Here is a 20,088-nt window from a genome sequence, read left to right on the forward strand (position 1 = left end):
CTGTAGTTTTCCCCCCATGACACAGGTATCTAGAGAAATAAAACAAAAAGACAAAGAAAATGGGAGACAAGAAAAGGCTCCAGAAAACACAGAAAGAAATTCAGATTTAGATAAAAAAGGAGACCAGCTCACTACTGAGATCAAACGTTTTAAGCAAAAGGCAACAACTACCAAAATCTACTCGCACAGAAAGTTAATTCAGTCACCTAAGATTCAGAATGTTAACTGTCCTTCAGGTGGTATGGAAGTCAGCAGTGTTGTGCTTGGTCACTTGCTGGGTGGGGACAAAGCCTGAGAGAAATTCTCTGTGGTGTTTGACCTATGCAGCAAATATTGCACAGTCACAGCCCCATGAAACCACCAATTTTCTTAAGGGAATAAATACAGATCTATTTAGAATGTCCTCTTAGCAAGAAGACAGTTAAATGCAAAGAGATTTAACCTGCAAAGAATAAAACATCGCATGTGACAAAACAGACTAAAAAAGGACAAAATCCAAGAAAGGATCTGGATTTAGTATTCTCAGTATTTTCTGGAGGAAAATTGGCATTTAAACTGTTCCTGATCTTCCCCTTCATTCTCTGCTGCTTTATTTTATTTATCTCTCTTATGACCCTCCAACATTTTATGTCCTGTTTCTCATACTCCTGAGGACCTTCCTCTGTCTGCCTCCTCCTCTTCTTCAGACCCTTCTAAATTGCCACTTCTGCAACTTCCTTATTCTAGCTTTTCCCTTTGTCTATGCTTTCCTTCCCACCAAATTAATTCAACTGCATTTTATGTTTCTTCCCAGCCCTCCTCTAGTCATGTACCACCTACCACTTTGTCTGAAAGAGCTTCCTTAAAGTATAGGAGATGGAGGCTGTAAATCTCACTTAACTTTTACCTTCCCATTTTATAGAGAAATGGGATACACCTTAAGCAGGTGAAGATGAATCTCAAGTTCTGTAAATAATTACCTCATAATAAAACCTCATGATAAACAGCAGAAATAATTCAGTCACAAGAATTTTTTAGAAGATTTCTAATTTTAGGATAAAATCATGTCACTTGGCAACACCATTATCCTTACAGTTGCCCTTATGTAAGAAGGAGACCTTTTATGCATTTCACAGTAGCAATTTACAATTTAAGTGTAGTTTTACAGTACATAAAACTTAAAAATAGCTTTGGAATGGGTGAAATTACACTTTTTAGCAAATAAAGACAGCATTTATGAAAAAAATGCAGCTAAGCCAGATCAGCCAATATAAATGGTAAACATAAAAAAAAAATAATCTTCTTAGTGGGCAGAATAAAGTGCAACGAAAAAACAGTTTGTAATGTATAAATCAGAATAAATTGGCCATCTTTTCCATCCTACTAATACAAAGATATGTTCCACACTGGGTCAAGATTTAAAAAACAAAAAAACCCCCCAAAGAGCAATGAATGTTTTTCACATTCTCCTCCACTGTATGGCTTGTGCTTAACCCACTATTAAACCCATTTGCAAAAAAGTACATTATGTGGTAAACTCATAGATAACATTGAGAGAAGGACATATTTGAGGAACATGAAATAATACAGCTTGGTAAAAAGATAGAAAACTATTTGAAAGGATTCTTTTTTCTACATTCTCTCTTTAAACTCTAAGGAAAGGAGTCCAAAATATAATTAGAAATTTAAAATACATAAAAGTATCCTTATCACTGCCATATTGCTTACTAAAGAGCTACACTTCAAAAGATAGATCACATTTTAGAGGAATGGAATATGCAGTTAATTGCAGAACCAAACAAGATAAATATGTATAGCTGGTATTTTGTGGGCAAAACAATACCACTCCCCTAAAAGGGAATTTGCTTAAATAACATCCAGAGCTTTGACTAATCTGGCTCTTATGTAGCATAAAATATAATGAAGATGAAAAATAATAGCAATAAAACATGTAATGAAACTAAGATAGTGATCCAGTGTGACAGAAGTGATAAAAATACGCTTCCTCTATGTTTCATACCCAGGTAAGAGGAAAACTTAGGATGCTCCTGATCCTTCTGCAAATCCAAGAAAATTATCACTAGGAAACACTAAATTTTTATTCTGGCTCCAACCCTGTGAAGAGCACTGTGACACAGATTATTTGGGGATGCAATTAACAATTAAGCAAGACAGAGCACTTATGAGTAATTACAGTGTGTTGGAAGTTATAAAGCAGAGTTCTTGGATTGTAACAGACCTTCCAGTTTCCAGAGGAGTCATCATTTTTACAACTGTAAGTAAGAAAGCTGGAAGACAAGTCACACCGATCAAATATATTTTCCCTAATGTAAGAGAAAAACCACCTATCATTTTCTTAATACAGAAGTTTAGTGGAACTGCTGCAAGATGTCACCTGAAGTCACCATTTTGTAGCCTTTCAGACGTATTAAGCCTGCACTGATTTCTGAGTCATTAACAACCCTCACATAACTTCTGCAGCACCAATAGAGAGATTTCAGGATCTTGGAAGGATTACACAAGATGTTGTCTAGTATGTCTTAAAGATTCCACATCTTTCTTGAGAAGTAGTGCATGTACTTTCTCTTCACTCAGTACCTTAACAGCAGAACTCTTACCCTCCACGTGGACTAAAAATGTATGAAGTGATGCAATATACTACAGTTAATAGCTACCCAAACTCATCTCCTCCTTTAAGCAGCTTAATCAGGGATCTGACAATATCACTGAATCTAAACTCTCATTTTCCTTTGCTTACTCTATCAAACTCAGATAAACACATTATGTCTAGTTAAAAGAAGATTAGAAACATCTAATCTCTGACCATCAAAGCATAACAGAAGGTCCTAAGGCCTGTATGAAAAAGGCTGAAGAAACTGTAAGCATGGAAATCAAATGCTCAATAGGCACATGGAACAAACAGCTAAGGATGCCTGATGCAGGCAGTAGTCAGAACACATTACTGCATGGGATGTCTGAAAATTGTATATATGCACACTAACATGCATAAATAGTTCACAGTAATGATGCAGAAGATTTCATGCACTAAAAATACATCCAGTTCTGGGGGCTGGACTCAACGATCTTTTGAGGCCCCTTCCAACCCGTAACATTCTATGATTCTATGAAAAAGGAGCAGTGTTACCTTCATGTCCTGGTTTCTAATTGTCTCACTACTTGCATGTTGTTAAAAGATCCCAGGGCTGACCCCAGGGTTACAAATGGTCTATCTCACAACCATTTGGAAAATATGTGAATGTGGTGGTGGGAAAATGAACTAAACGGTTGGTATTGCTGGCAGGGCAGAGGGTGAAGGCATGCAATGTGTTGAAAAGAAGAAGGAAGTTTTAAATGTAACCTGATCAATGACAAGGACTTATAATAAAGTAAAAGATGATGATGAGAGGAGTGGAGAAGACTTATAAGGAAAGAAAAGCAAGCTGCAGGTCTTACTACACTTGAGTTAAGTTATAGGAGAGATAATAATGAACTCCGGAGGTTTCTACTAAAACAGAGGAAAAGTCAGAGGAAGATGCACAAAAGGCATACCAAACTGATGGCTCATTCTCTGTTTGGTTCCTACAGAGGAAAAGAACAGCTTTCATAGTTATAAGAAGAGTAAGGACAAAGATACCAAGAACAGAAGTAAGGCACAATCTATAATTTAAAACCATTCAGATCTCCTCATCTATTACTTTGTATTTCCAGTAGTCAGGATGTAGAGTATTAAAATTTGCAAAAGGAACGATGCGAGTTTTATAAAACTTTTAAACTTCAGATAAATTAGTTTCCCTTTTTCTCCAACATTGAAATTGGAACAAAGGCTTCCAGTACTTTTAAAATTTATTCGAAACACCTCATCACACAAATCTGCATGCTTATTATTTCAGGCCAAGGCAGGTAAGCTTCTTTTAGTCAAGTGCATTAAAGTAGATGATCAGCTCAAAATACCTGCCTCAAGTATAACATCAGGGAAGTATCACAGAATCACAGGATCATAGAATTATATGGGTAGGAAGGGACAGTTTCCCAGCCACCTCCATGGGCAGGGACACCTCCCACTAGATCAGGTTGCTTCAAGCCCCACCCCACCTGGCCTTGAACATTTCCAGAGAGGGGACACCCAAAATTCCCTGGGCAACCTCTTCCAGTGCCTCACCTATCCACACTAAAGAATTTCTTCTGATGATCTAATCTAAATCTACAGTCTTTCAGTTTAAAACCGTTCCCCCTCATCCTATCACTACATGTCCCTGCAAAAAGTCCCTCCCCAGCTTTCCCATAGCCCCCTCGGGTACTGGAAGGCTGCAATGAGGCTTCCTCAGAGCCTTCTCCAGGCTGAACAACCCTAACTCTCTCAGCCCGTTGTTGTAGGAGAAGTTACTCAACCAAAAGAGACATCGATGATCGAATCACCCCCCCTGACAAAGTGTGAAACAGACTACAAAGTACAAGACAAATCCACATTTTTTACGATGAGGGACTCTGGCGCACAGTCAGGGAGTGATGGAGGGAAGCTGTCTTTTTTTCTCTCGACACAACAGTGCCACTCGGTGGATGGACAATGAATGGAGATGCCACGCATGGAAAAACCCGCGGGGGTGGCTGTGCAGCCAGCGAGCAGGGCTGCAGGATCAGCAGGGCCCACGGCAGCCATACCTGGGAGGGCAAGGGGGTGCTGCCCGGGGCCCGGCGCCCCAGCATCGCTGCCTGCGCCTGCCTCGCCTGGGGAACAAACAACAGCGTTAGAAACTCTCCCCAACAAACACAATTCACGGGAGTAAAGAGCTGCAATATTATTATTTTTTTTAAATCTGGAAGATCCCGCTTCAAACACAAGTGACATCGTAAGAGAGTGGTGTAAAAGCAGGCAAAAAGAAAGGGGTAACTCGCGCACTACACGCTGCGTTCGGACCTGTGCAAAACCGCAGTGGTTTTAAGGCTGATTATATTGAAATCTGAAATAAAATAAACAATCAAGCCCATTTTGTTTCTGTTCCTTCACACCGACAGTGTCATTCTCCTACTTTGGGAACATCATATTCTTACTGTCACCAAATTTTCATAATTACTTAAGAATATGTATATTTGTATTTGTTTGAAAACGGAAAAAAGCATTTGTCAATTCATATCTCCTGTATTTTATTTTTTTTCAGTTCTGCCTTAAGTAGGGATAACTTCTTTTTCCCTCTGAAAGAGTGTACTCATTTTCTAGACACAGTAATTCTAGATACAAAGATAATTTCTCAAGGGCACATTCAGTGAGTGTGGAAATTCTCTTCATGTTACAACACGGACTGCAGAAGTATTCACTCATAAAAGCAAATAATAGCCTGGAAACTTCATATAGCTGATTACAGTTCTGGCAGAACTTCACCTTCTATCTGGTCCTCTAATGTGTCCTTGTGATAAAGTGGCATTCAAATCAAAAGCCTTTTGGGCCTGAAAGAACCTAGAAGGAAAACTGTATCTGGCACTATTAGGGAAGAAGTGGAAGAGAAATGTTGTGGGTTTTTTGTTTTTTTTCTCTGGTAACAAGCTACCATTTGGTAATCAGAGTATCCAGTTTCTCAATTCTCAAGAATCCAGTATAATGCAAAGGGCAACAATTCTGCTTTTTTCCAGTATCAATATTTTTTTCTTTCAAGGCAACAGAGTCAACCAACAATGCAATGAACTCAGGATTTGAATTTCACCTTTGTGCCAGTGAATTCCTTTATTGTGTAGGACCAAGAGAATATTTTAATCCCTTTTCCATTAGCAGGCTACCTTGAATAAGTAATCAGTAATGATACCCAATGTTCTTCTGTCCAAAGAATGGGCAGAATAGGTTTACTAGGCAGAACTAAATTTACAATTAGGTGTTTGGATACTTTGTTCAACTGTGATTTGTGAAGACTCAGAATTACAGGGCTGTAATAACTTTCTTTTTTAATTATTATTTTTCATATTAGTCTGCTGTTTCTCCATTTACATTTTCTAAATTACATAAGCTTTTTCTTAAAGAAATTCATGAAGTATCAAAACTTTGGAGTGAAAAATAACTACTGCAGATTATGCAAAGCACACATGCAAACTAACCATCCATCATCTGGGACACAGCACAAGCTACCTCTGGAAGTGGCAGCACAAATGACACCCCTCAGTTACCAGTTTTTGAGTGCTAACTGTCTAAACAAAACTTTTAAAGATGGAGTAGGATTATTTTGCCAGTCCTGCAAGATATTTTGCCACCAAGGACTTCTGCACACTTAAAGTACATCAGGCAATTCATTTAATCTTTTCACACTTATAACCTTCTACATGTTAATTTTAGTGCCCTACTAGAGCATTCAAATTCTGAAAGTTCTAAAAAGATATGAGAAGAATAGGTAACTTCCTTTCCTGATTTGGTGCCTCTCAGATTTACAGCACTTCAATCTGTTATAGTGTCCAGCTGAAAATCTGTGCATGTTAGATCAACTGGAAGTGCAAATGTCCATCCATGTAAACCCTAAATCTGTGCCTCTGTCTCCCTCACCTAAATAATCAGGCTCCAGGAAGTTGAGGGGACCTGAAACACAGTGAGGAACAGGAACATAAGACAACTACTGACAATAATTTAGAAGCCTTATAGTAACAGACCATGCCAAGTAGATTTTAGATACCCAAAAGGGAGGGCAGAATGCTGAGTTTGAAAAAAGAAAAAAACAGTATAAAAGGTAAAAAACTACTTGAAAATTTCAGCACAAACAGAAGGAGTGGGAGTAGACCTTCTCTAGCTATGGACAAATCCTAAATATTAGAGTCTGGGATAGAAGTACCTGCAGCTTCTCAGAGAAGCTGTACACCACTTTCTTGAGGTGATGATACTGTATTAATGCAGTACTAATAAATATTATCACTTTTAAGGTGTGATGGAGATGGTGCTGAGTTGTTTAAAAAAGTTCCTGCATCATGCTTCAAAAGGGTCTTTTTAGCCTGCCTCTGACACAGCATCACTGCAAAATGGGAAACTTTTTGCTAAGCTATTCCTACATTTGAACTTCAAAGAAGGTTCACTGGGCATTGTTTAAGAGACATTACATTTTTCACAGCAATTTGGGAATCTCTTGAAAACTACTAATTATAGTACTTGCAAATGAATTCAGCTGCTGTCATTCACAATTTCTACACAACTACATGCAATATGCTGATAACTCTACAGATTGGGAACAACAAGCACAGCACTAATAAGTAAAATAAAACTCATTGTCATCCTAACTGATTAAAAAAGTGTATTTACATTGTCTTGTCTTTACATTACTTCTGCAAGTGTACCAAATATAGATAGAATAAGGTGAGAGGAAGCTGTGGGAACTGAAGTGCTGCAGTATGTTTTATTTAGTCTTACCATGAAAATGCTTTGCACCCCACATCATAAATTTGTGTAATTTCTCATTAACTTTACCGAATCTCCATATTCCTGATGATACAGGAGTATGTGCAGTTTGTATGTGACAATAACCAACCATAACTACATTTTTTTTATTCTGATTGTTATATGAAAAGTGCCGGGTATATTTCTGGATGATACAACCTGTTATTTGGCACACAAAAGTGAACACAGGGTCATCCTTGACCAGCTAGATCAAGATTAAACCATAATGTGTTCTACCAATTAAATTGCTTCAAATTTCACATTTTTTTCATATTGATAAAAGATAAAATAATGGTAATGTGACAAAGAAATTATGGAAAACTATTTTAAAAAGCAAACAAAAGAGCCTGCCCGGAGTTGTGGAAATTATTTAGTTCCACACCTGACTTTACTTCCATTGATGTGAACAGAATTTGCAGGCATGCAAACAGGATTATAGATGGCACTAGTAACTACAAATCAAATGATGCCATTGTGCACCAAAGAAATCGCTGCATTTCAGTTTCACTGGGAACTGTAAAACCCTTTCTTCGTGGAACAATTTCTGAGACTTCAGTAGGATTCAGGGAGAAGCTGCACATCTGGATGTTGCCAAGCAGCTGTAGCGGACCTTATAGAAGTGACTGCATCTCTGCTTGAAGACAACAGTTGTGACTCTAAATTCTGCTCCCTCAGTGTCTGCTGGGGATGTGATCCATTATGAATGGACCACTTTGGACCATATAGGTCAGGACACTGACTTTATTTACAAAGTGTTATTTCGTTTCTCTTACACTTTTAAATTTGGTTAAAAAAACGATGCAATACTATGTGATAGTTCAGGGCAATGAACAACAGACTTCAAACTTACCACTGTTCTAGGATAACTAGGATAACCATAACTAGGATGAGTACTTAGAGGCAGCAGATGCAGCGCTGCTCTACATGCTCCTAGCAAAGCACATACTGCCACTGGCTGTCTGAAGATGAAATGCAGTAACACACCTTGACCCTGTCAGAGTGTAGAAAACAACTACCACAGCTGAGCTTGTGATTCCGTTGGTTGAATAAATTGCTCTTGAGAAATACAAAAAGAAGGCTCAAGAAAAAGAAATAGTATTTATGAAACACAGGAAGTGCAGAGGGCCATCGCGAATTATTAAAAGGGAAATACATGTTATTCATCAAGTAACGTCTCAAATAAGCTCCACACTTAAGGGAGCAAGATTTTGTTTATTAAGAGTTACTCAAATTGATATAACTTTCTTTGCTCATCTTTTGCTAATATTGCTATGCATGAGACTTATGCCAGTAACTTCAAAAAAACCTATACAAAATTAGTCTTACAGTAAAAAATATGTGTCTTTAAAAAACTGCAAAATTAACTGGCTGGTGTTTATAGTACCAGCGTAGTTTGTTGGTATATCTGGGTAATTTCTAGGAAATATTTTTCGCAACGTTCCAAACTTTCTATAGTTCTTGTACAGCCTTGAGATAAGATCTGAATTTTTATTACACTGCAATTATGCTGCTGTATTTAGCACAGGCATCCTGCTTAATGCAAGTCTGTCTTTTCTGTTCCCTTCAAATACATACCCATCAAGAGAAAATCAACACAAGGTTCAGTCCCTAAGGTGTATGCCAAAGCCTCCTTCTGTGGTGGCACTGCCACAGGTATCACCTTTACCTTTTCCCAGCTGAACTGGCATGCTCTCGGACTTCAGCATCCTCTGCTGCTGTGCCTGCTGGTGCTGCTGGTGCTGCTGGTGCTGGTGGTGGTGATGATGCTGAGGGGCTTCTGCTGCACTTCTGGTGGGTGCTGCAGGGGGAGGGAAGCTGCTGCCACTGGCAGGAGCACCCACGGCCCCGCCTGAAGCCATAGCTGGAGCAATGAGCTTCCGGCCAAAATTCAGTAAGCTGTTGGAGACTTTGTTAATGTTCAGTGGGGCAGCCTTAGCACTGGCGCTGAGAAAAAGAAGAAAAGAAATCAGCACAAAGGTTTGGGCAGACATAGCAAAGTTCACCGAAAAGGGGGGGAAATGATCCAAGATCTGAGGATTACACAGAGAGTGTTTTACTGCAGAAATATATGCAGAAACCACACAGACTGCATGTGATGAGTTTTTCCCAACCAGTAGCAGACCAGGTTTTTTTGGGGCCCTCTTCCTTGACTAACCCCAAACAAGTTTGTACCAATTTCCTTAACTTGGCAGTTTAAATGAAAAAAAGAAACTGTGACAAAAAGCAATTCAAGCTCTAAAGCATTGAAAACTTTGTAAAACTGACTTTTTGCACGTCTCATTCAAAAACTGCTTTAATATTTACTTCTTCTAGATTAAATTCTATTACATCTTTAAAATAACTCAGACCCTAACATACCTTTCAAAAGGAAAACAGCCCTGCATTTTTGCATTGGCAGAGCTAAGTATCTCTTGCTTTTACTTCACATTCTGTGCAGACCAGTCATTTCACTTTTTACCAGGATTCCTGATTTCAAGAGTGATTTTGGCTGAAGAATGGCTTCAGGATATAACACATATAATGGGCCACGATCCTTATCATTGCTACATTTCACTTTTAACTGCAGTGGCTATTTAATTCACTTCAGTTACATGCAACATTAAGAATGAAGAAATTGTCGAACCATTTAATCTGTTTAATATAAAGAGGCTAAAAAGCTTCTAATTCCCAGCAGGAGTGTTCACATAACCCAGGTATTAGCAAAGCTATGCTTATTTGTTCATGCAGTGTTTTCCTGTTTTCTATAATGCTTGAATCACCCTTCAAATAAATTTATCAAAATCAGAGACCTTTCCACTTCCGAGGTTTTATTTTACTGATCTGTTCCTTGGTGATATAAATAGCTGTCTTTTAAAAATTTGAAGAAATACATGGAATTGAAAACAATACAATCACTGTACTGAGGAAAAAGTAATTTTGCAATGTTTTAAGTAAAAATAAATTACAAATGAATTAATATGGGTGACTCGTAAGTTGTGCAGGCACCTGGAAAAGTAATTTTGATCTTGCTTTTCATATCATTTCCTTATTTGTCTCCACATAGTTTTTTTTAGAACACACAATATAAAGACTCGCATACATATAGAACATATCCAAAAAATAACAACAGCTGAGTTTTTAGACTCAGAATAGATACAGTTAAAATGGGAGAATGCAGAACAAAGTATGTGAGCCTGCACACTCATGAGACACAGCCCCAAGCTGTATGAGGCCCATCTGCCATATAGTGGTGATGAAGAAAGACAACACTTAGCATTTTTTAGGAGGAACAGCAGTATGGAGACTGGGATAAAGTGCTGCTTTCCAGTTTATGGAAGCTGGAAAGGAATGATTGCTGGATAATTATCAAAGTATGTTCCTGTGTCTCCCTATTCTATTGATACTGCTGCTATTACAAGAAATCTTTCTGTAGCCACCTGAGAATGACTGACAAAGTCACTACAGCATATTTGCATTTATAAAATACTATTGAAGGAGTCCCACATGGCTTCAAAAGCAAACTGAATAGGTCCTAATAATTTTAAAGAAGAGGACATAGTACAATTTTATTGCTATTAAATTTTACTCTGCTATTACCTAACAGACTCAGTCATTAATCAGTTCCCCAAGGTACAGTAGAAACACTTAAGGAATAAAAAGGGCTTTTTTTCTATTCCATCACAGGGACTTATATTTAATGTCATCTCCATTTCAGAAAGAAAACAAAAATTTTAGCTTCGAAGGTGGAAGAAGAAATGTCAAATGCTGTCTTGGTAGGTATCAATCAGTTATCAATAGTTCACAATGAACCTAATTACACCACTGATTTTGGGGGTCATACTAGTAATAACTTGGTTGAGATTCAGAATCCAAACTTTCTTATATTTGGCATATTTTTCCCCCAGTTTACTGAAACTAATCAGCAAGATTGGGGTGGTATATATCACTCTTTCACCTGAAACACTCTCTCTCAGAAAGAAGATGAAGGCTTTCACATAGTGTTCTAGTTTGATGTTGTCTCTGGGTCTAGAGCCTTGACAATTGGTAAAAAGAAATATCTTGCTTTGCACACAAATGGTATTTGCAGGAAGAAAATCTTTCTCTCTGGCAGACTACCCAAGCAAAAAAGCCATTGGATGCTCTGCATTAACTGCATCACTGGAATCATGATGGCCCACAGGCTCAGGAGACAAAGCTTATACAGAGGCTCGTGTACTTGTATCCACCTGCTTGTGTCTTTTCTCTGACTATATTTTGCTTAATAAAGAATATCAGCTTTCCTTCAGTGCTGTTTAATTTACTGCTTCAACATACATGTAGAGCAGGAGAAGCTAGTTTATTTGCATTTTTCAGGTGGCTGGAAAGATTTTCTGAGAAACCTCACTACAGGGACAATAAATACCAAAAATCTTCTTTAAGCTGTTAAGCCTGAAATATGAATGAAAAAATGCTTTCAGCAATAATGTGCAATAATGTTTTATAATTATTTCAGAATTAGAAAGCACAGTTATTATAACTCCTAATATCTACGTGTGATTTGGCTCTCCTATGAGCTGACATTGCTAATGATCAGCTCAGAACACATACACGAAAAATGAATAATGATGCTATAAGAATTCTTGTCAAGGTATTCTAAAGAAAAATTCATTGTGTAGTTTCTCTGAGTTGCAGTTTCAGAAAATGATCAACAGTGGGGTGCTAGACCTCTGCAAGAGGTATGTTAAAAGTTCAGGAAAATAAGAATGCATCTATTTTTTACCATTTCAAAGTCTGATATATTAATGCAAAGGATGATTACAGCCATTAAATGTGGATCAATGTCTACATTTTTGCCATGTAAATGTACCAGACATGCACAACAATTACAAGAAAAATGCCAATTGATTATGTTGTAGAGTTATCAGCAGATGCATTTGGAAGTAAGGCATCAGTTTAAAAATACGAGGATCAAGGAGACGTGAATTTCATCTGTAAAGCAAACAATTTTGTTCCATCACAATAAGCATCATTGACCCTGACTGTGAATGGTGTATTTTTAAACTAGCAGTGGGAAGATGATTCAATCTCTGCAGTTTTCTGCTAAAATGAAAAAGTTTTGTTTTAAGCAAGCCTTATTCATAGGCATTTCTCTCTTCAGTAAGTAGCCATTATGAGAGATGAGAAACAAATATATGAATATTAAAAAAAAATGTGATAAAATAAGCAATACATTAGATACTTGCCAAGACATCTTAAATATGTCATTTAATCTGTGGAATTAAAGATTAAAAAGACCTGGTAACTGATCTCTCAGCTCACTGCAGAAACATTTCCTAATGTTACACATCTTTCAATTCTCTCTTTAGTTCAGTCTTAAACAGGTTTACCCCATTTGACCTGCTCTAAATGTTCCTGTGTCAAGACAAATTTATGCCAGTTATTCCTCTACCTGAACTATTCTAAAAAACTTCCCCTCTCCTTTAGTGTTTATTTGCTATATATGTGGGCAATGACTTTATATTCTTAAGCAGATTTAATAGCCATTTGTTTGCACAGAATTTAAATTTCCAACAGGTGTCTTTCTTGTTTGGGCTTCATAATTTTTCATTCACCAAAATTCCTTGAAATGCAATGTATTTTTCAAATTTAGGCAATCCTTGAGCCCATTAAAAAAAAAGAATAAAAAATAAAACCATTAAATAAATGCAATAGAAGGGAGTAATTCTTAACATAGTAGTTTTTTTAAATCATGCTTTTGTAATCACTACTCACCTTTAATTTCTGTTCCTTTCTCCATTCTTAAGAGCTTTTTAATCCACTCCATTTAAATTTTAGCTAGCTTGCAACGTAACTGATTTAAACAGAATTTGACAGAGGTGTAAAGGTCTATAAGGCTGCAAGTTCCTATGAATCAGCAGGCAGTGTATATGGCCAGGGGCCTGTGCAAGCCAAGAAGCTGCCTGTGACAGTGTAAATTGAAGCAAGGAATTGATTGCATTTTGTGCTGGCTTGCCCAGTGGCCACCAGCAGCCACCACCCATCAGCCACTGGCAGCCATGTTGTGGCCACTCAGTTGGGGCATGGGCACCTCTGCATTCGTGGCCACCAGATAAAATGGCCTTGGCAGGGAGTTTTAGCAGCATCAGTACAAGATGCTTCTGAAACAAGGGAGGAATGCTGCAAAAAGGTTTAGCAAAGATTACTTCAAACTGGATTCATGTTCATTCGATTGACAGAGTTCTGGTACATGGATACTCCAAATTGTGAGTAGATGCCTTATTGGAAGTTCTTCAGCTACAGAACTCACACTGGCAACATTTTACCCCCTGCTTTCACTCCATGTCATTACATATGAATGTCCTTAGCCTTAAAAAAATGCCAGCGAGCTGACTACAAACCTAAAACTTTCCTTTTCATGTAATAATAGCCAAGGTAAAGATTCAAAAGAAACGTAATGAAATAAAGACATGCTTCTAATTCTGCTTATGCAGTTCCTGCATGGGATAAAAGTAACTCAGAAAACGTTTTGTTTATGTGAGGTCTCTGTTAAGTGCACACATATTCAGAAACAACTTACCGGGTTTTGTTCATCAAGTCTGCTCCACGTGCTTTGTAATAATCTAAGTTTTGTTGGAATTGGTGAGTCACTGGCCTTGGATTTCTCTTAAGAAAAAAAAAAAGAAAAAGAAAAAGGTATTTTTTTAAAAATAATCCCTTATTGGAGATTTAAGGTAGAGAGACAAGAAGTACGCTCACTAATGAAAATTAGAAATTTAAAGAATAATTTCTTTTCTCAAGGCAGTAATGCCAGTTACATACAAGTCAAGCCTTAAATCACTTAAAATAATAACAAATGTCACCAGTCAGTCCACTTCATGCTCACAGACACTAGTGTTCTTCCACACAGTGATGGGGCTATTGGTAACATTTCTAACTAAATCAATAATTCTTGGAAAAGTTCAGAGATGGAACTGATTTATTCCTTTTGCTCAGGTATAGAATTTTACCACCTCTCAGATAAAGAGGTACTTTTTAAAAGGAAAAGGTAAAAGCAAGGGGAAACTATAGTTGACATTTTGAGCTGAATGTATCACTAGCAGTCACAGTGAAGCAAAGAATAGCAAATTCAGTGAGACAAGCTGAATTCTGTCACTAGATGGCACACAGAGCCTTTGTTGTCTGCAAATTTCACCCTACTCAAAAGAGAGGCCACGAATAAAGAACTGTTTTCTTATATTAAAAGGTATATCATAAATATTGAAACCAGAAGCCACTTTCTAGTCTCCACCTCTGCCATGAGGAAACTTCCATTAAAGCATGCTGCCTTCAGTAGTTCTGAAATCATCCTTTTTGGAGCTAACAATCCACTGAACATTGATTAAGTGTAGGCCATTTTATATGCACAAAGTCTCTGCATCAAATAAATGCACCCTGGAGGAAACTATTTGGAAGGGGCGGGGAGTAAATATTTTTAGGTTAAAAAATACACATACAGATGAAACAAAAAGAACAGATAGGTACAGAGAGGCCCTTAAAGAAAATTAATTAAAAAAATAAGAGAGAAATTCCTTAAAGTAGTTCATTTTTGGTGTAAAAGATAACAAAATAGCAAATTTCTGGACACCGATCAGATATATTGTATAAAAGAGATCTAAATATTTTCCAAGGATTTCTTTTAAAAGTTTATTCGTTCATAGGCTGTATTATTCTGATTTGCCTTCTTAAGTTCTTCTAGCAGTAAATATAATTTCCATGCACTACGCAATGACCTTTCAGAAGCAGCTATTCACAGGTGAGAGTACATTATGATTTTTTTTCTGGAGTCTGTCTGCAGCTGTTTCAGTTTCACTTTGTATTATTTTGCCCTCCAGATTTCACTTTACACTGGAACATCCATAGTCTTATCTTCTCATTTTCCACACAACTGCAGATAACCCTGCATCCTTGAAAATCTTATTTTTGGACGAGCATGTCAGAATTTCATTTTATAGAGCAAAATATTGCATGTGCACAAAAGAAGATTCATAGAGGTGGGACATATCAAAGGATGATTTCTGGGGTCAAATTTAAGACAGGGAATTTCCAGATAATTTCCCACAGACTTAATCTAGTACAAAATATCTCATTTTCTTTCTTTGGAAACACATTAACTATTTTAAAAAGTGTATCCTATTTGTAATGTTCATTAAAAAGCAAAGCAACTAAAAACTATTAGACAAGCATGAAAAAAATCCTCACCTTTCCTACCACCCACTTTGTAATGGCCGCTCTACATTTTTCTTCTCCTGTTATAAAAACAATATTTGCATAACTCTACCCATTCATATAGCTTGTAAGTCAGTCCTCATCAACTGACAGCAATAACAATGAATCAGCTTTAGTTACTATTGCTCTGGTTTGGTAATTCAATGCATTTCTATGATAATCAAATCCAAACTGACGTGATGAGGATAACTGATGGCTCTGAGACTACTATGCAAGTATTCAAACAGTAACTTTCCTCCCACGAAGTAAATAACTTTTTTCTTTACGTGTCTTGATGACCATTTCAACAAGGTGGAGGAGTAAGAGTTGATTAAAATAATGGGCACTTCTAAGTCATAAGACAGCCCTTTGAAAAATTCACATTACCATATGTTAGCCAGTTTTGCATCCAATAACTCAGCATGTATTTTAAACTAAGCAAAAAACCTGAAATTTCCACCACCCAATAAATAAATAAACAAAAAATTACAGCTTGCTTCAGAATTAAAAAAAAAAAAGATCATGTGCAACAGCATCCTGAAACATACTTATGCAGAAATGACAAGCAATTCCAGACACGAAAGGCTGATTTACTATCTAAGCACTTAAAGACATTAATAGCAATAATGATCTAACTCAAATATATGAATAAGGCTCAAGCATAACTTTCACAGGGCCCTATTTAAATTCCTATGAGGTTTAAAGATATCAGAGGAAGAAGCAGTTTAAAATACTATTACACGCAGTGAAAAAAAAAGCACTCAGAAAAAATGCTGTTGATAAAACATTAGAAATGCAAGACAGTAAATATCATGGGTAGCTGCTGCAACTACTTTCCTAACACTGGAGAGATATCCTTTTGGAAAAATTCATTATTTAAAAAAACCCAAAATATGACATATATGTGAGCATATAACTCTGTGAAGTATCACAGACACTATAAACACTTCTGAAAACTGCAAATCAGACAGCAAAAAATATGTTCTTGTGAACATCATGGCCTTTATGTCATTGTGATTGTCCTTTAGTTGTTATATTATTTTTACTCATTTCAGTAAATTAAATATAAGAAGCAGGAAGGATAACCTACACAATTACAGGATCTCTCCCTTATGAATTTTAAATTCTTCTCTAAGCATTCATTTTGAGTTGTCCCCTATATTTTGTTCCATATATTAGGACTGACGACTAAACAAACTTATTTACAGCAAAATTGCTGTTGCTTAAAATATTCACAGTAACCACATATCTTTTCTACACAGTAAAATTTAGAATGATCCTATTTGTATTTTTAGTTACTTAAGCAAGTAAGGTTTTTTCCTTTTCATTTCTATTTATGTAAGCATTTTGAGGAGCACCTCAGAAAAAATCTTTTTTCTTACAAAGTGATCATGAAATCAACCCTTAAAATTAGTCGTTTGTGGAATCCCCTTAAGAAATTGTGTAAGGGCATTATACAGATTACATTTTTTATATTATATAAATGTAATGTATGATTTTACTATATATTTTATATACTTTATATTATATATTTATATTTTTCCCTTTCTAAGGGAATTCAGTGCAGAAACTGGAGAGAAAAGCTGCCTGTGACTAGAATACCCTCTTCCCCACACCCAATCTGTAAAACCAGTCTGCTGGTTTTATAATTCCTCCAGTCTTAATTTCTAGCTAGAGCAAGCTTACTTTCAACTGGTGGAATATACCCAATTTATACTTTTAAAAGAACAATGCACAATATTCAGATATAGAAGCACAGGCAGAAATTCATGTGGCTTTGGACTTTGCCTCTTAAAAACGCCACAGCTCAAAGGGAAGAGATGTCTTAAAATGTTGTGTGTATCTGAGTTTCTCCTGCCTCTGAGTCTTTTTCTTGCCTAAAAGATGCCCCCCCATCATTTGCCTGCTTAATCCCCCTCCTCCTCCTTCTGTTCCCAGCCACCACCAGACTCACTCCAATTTCCACAGCTGGCAGGAGGTTCCGGGGGGTTTTGGCTTTATTATCCTCCAGGGACACGAGGCTGAGTTAAGTTATACCCACTCCTGCTCTTTTCCTAGGCAGGGGGCTCAGGCCAGGGTCAGAACCTGAAATCCCCTAGTATTACCCTTTTCCTCCCCAGCCCCTGGACATATCACATTACCCACGGAGCTGATACGAGATTTCAGAGCATGCTTGTGCACAACAGAACTGTTCTGAAGGATCTCAGAACAACCAGGCTATTGCTGCAATGCATCCTTTCACCATCTGAACACGTTATTTGTGAAAGTTTACATGCAGGTGCAAGCATCTCTACAAGACTTCTTTTTTTCTTCTTTGTCGAGGTGTTTCCTTTTCTCCTCTCTTTAGTCTTATTAAGAGAAAAAAAAATCTAATACCATTTTGCACAAAATTTGAAGAGTTAACAATGAAAAAAAAGATTTTTAATATGTCTGATGAAAAATGAGACTTATTTTAGCAAACATGCTATTGCCTCAATGCCAAGGGAAAAGCACTCGTCATTAGAGAAATGAATTGCTTAGCTGTTTATAAGCAAAAAGCTCTGGGGGAATTTCTCAAGGCCCAAACCACAATGCATTACAGGGTTACACAAACATATGGTGCAGGTGTTTTAGGGTAGACAGGTGGGAAAACCTCAGCTACTGAAAAATACTCCACTTAATAGATTGTATCTGAAACTAGAGAAGCCAAATGCAACAGAGAAAAAAGAAAGAGGAGAGCAGCCCTGACTTGTATGTACATGCAGCAATAGGCTCACCAAAATAATAATCTCACTAGTGCCAAACAGGATTTTTTAAAACTAATTTTTTTAGTATATTAAACAACTGCTGCCAAACATGTATGTTTATTTTTTTCTTCCTGAAATTAATAATATTTTAAGCCTAAACAAAAGAATTGTCTGAACTAAACAAATATAAAAAGAGAACGATAATTATGCAGTGTTGTTTATTCTACTCAGATATTTTTAAGAAGCGAGTTTGTTCCTTTCCCCCCTGCTTCAGCTGGCAGAGCAATACTGTAATTTTTCATAATTCTCAAATACCCTAAAATATCTGTGTATTAAAATGCTATTTTTTTTTCTTTCATTTGTTTCTAATATGCTTGGAAGGTCAGCAAAGGTTTATGATTTCCTTCAGCTATGCTTTCTTTCATAAAGATGACACCAACATGGCAAAAATTTGGACTGGGAAAAGAACTGAAATGCAGCAGCTTAGATGTGGATAAGGAATAGAGTTAGGCACTAACCATTAGTATGAAGTGCATATGAACAAGTACATAATAACCTAGCTGCACAGAGAAGATCATCTTTCCTCTTTTTATTTTTTTGTCAGGCATCCAAGCAGCTATCTCTGTTCTGTGACTGGACTGATACAGCATACACAATGGCTTAACATTAGAAAAAAAAAACCAAAATATTTTCTTTAGTAAGCAAACAACCCATCCCAAAACTCTAGAATGCCCAAAGCAAATGCTGCTCCCCATACAAAACTTTCATATTCACATTTTCCTTCTCTCTAGTTGTACCTTCTGCAGAACACACAATCTCCTGAAGCACAAAAGGTATTCCGTCCACCTACAAAACACTGAGTGAAATATCTCATAAAACAATCAAAAAAAGTCCCAAGAGACACTACAGGATGTAATGTACTATTGTCAGTTCTGAAGGGTTGAAGGCCAATAACAAAATATTGTGTTAAATAAAACATAGGTCAAGAGATGGCATGTATGTGTGTGAAAGTAGTACAAGACAAATATCCTGTAAAGAACTAATAAACTTCCTTAATCACAGGAGTCAGGAGATCTGTGCACTAATACTGGCATTGGCAAAGGAACACCATAATCCTCAAACTGGGAATAACACTTCCTGTTTACATTTTTCAGAAAGATGCTGCTCAATCACAGAACTCGTTATTTACAATGCAATAACAGCATGAAGTACTATCACATTTAATTGTTTCTAAAGAAAATTAGAGAGTGGTTTTTTTCCCCCAAAACGACAGAAATTCCCAGAAAGAAATGAAAGCAAAACTCAGTTAATTGGGTCAAGGAAGGAAGAAACACCTGAACTTGGATCAAGCTGAAATAAATTACCTTATTTTGTTATGTGACAACCCTCCAGTATTTTAAATACTGTGTGTTATGGTCTGTTTTTAACTTCATACACACATACTTTCTCTGGCATGGGCATTCTATGACAGGAGACGAAGAAATGAAACAAAAATGACAAGTGAGATTTGAAAATACTTCAATGACTTGACAGAAAGAAACTTCTAGCTGTGCTTTCTGGCTTCTTTTCCTCTAGCTGATTGGAAAGCCTATTTTTTTTTCCCCTCAATGTACAGTTTTGCAGCCTATTGCATTTTAACAAGTAGATCAAATCCTACCAAATCAGCTTGTATCAATATTCCAGACAAAAAGACTCCGACCTGCCAACATTCAAGTTCATAACCTACATAAAATCCCCATCTTGCATCAACAGGATAGCTTAAGTACCTTTTAAATCTGCCTC

At 36.9% G+C, this 20,088-nt stretch overlaps 1 protein-coding gene across 5 annotated transcripts in view; it reads right to left on the reverse strand.

Moving 5' to 3' along the window:
- TBC1D5 (TBC1 domain family member 5) overlaps positions 1 to 20,088 on the reverse strand; it is a 308,217-nt gene that overhangs the window by 45,941 nt on the left and 242,188 nt on the right. For all 5 annotated transcript variants that reach the window (XM_030445412.1, XM_030445410.1, XM_030445409.1 and 2 more), the window contains 2 exons: positions 13,914 to 13,999; positions 9,045 to 9,322 (listed from right to left, as the gene is read on the reverse strand). In XM_030445412.1, coding sequence (XP_030301272.1) covers positions 9,045 to 9,322; positions 13,914 to 13,999 — 364 coding nt within the window. The remainder of the gene's footprint in view (positions 1 to 9,044; positions 9,323 to 13,913; positions 14,000 to 20,088) is intronic.

Source organism: Calypte anna, chromosome 2 (assembly GCF_003957555.1).
Source record: "Calypte anna isolate BGI_N300 chromosome 2, bCalAnn1_v1.p, whole genome shotgun sequence".
Taxonomy (NCBI): domain Eukaryota; kingdom Metazoa; phylum Chordata; class Aves; order Apodiformes; family Trochilidae; genus Calypte; species Calypte anna.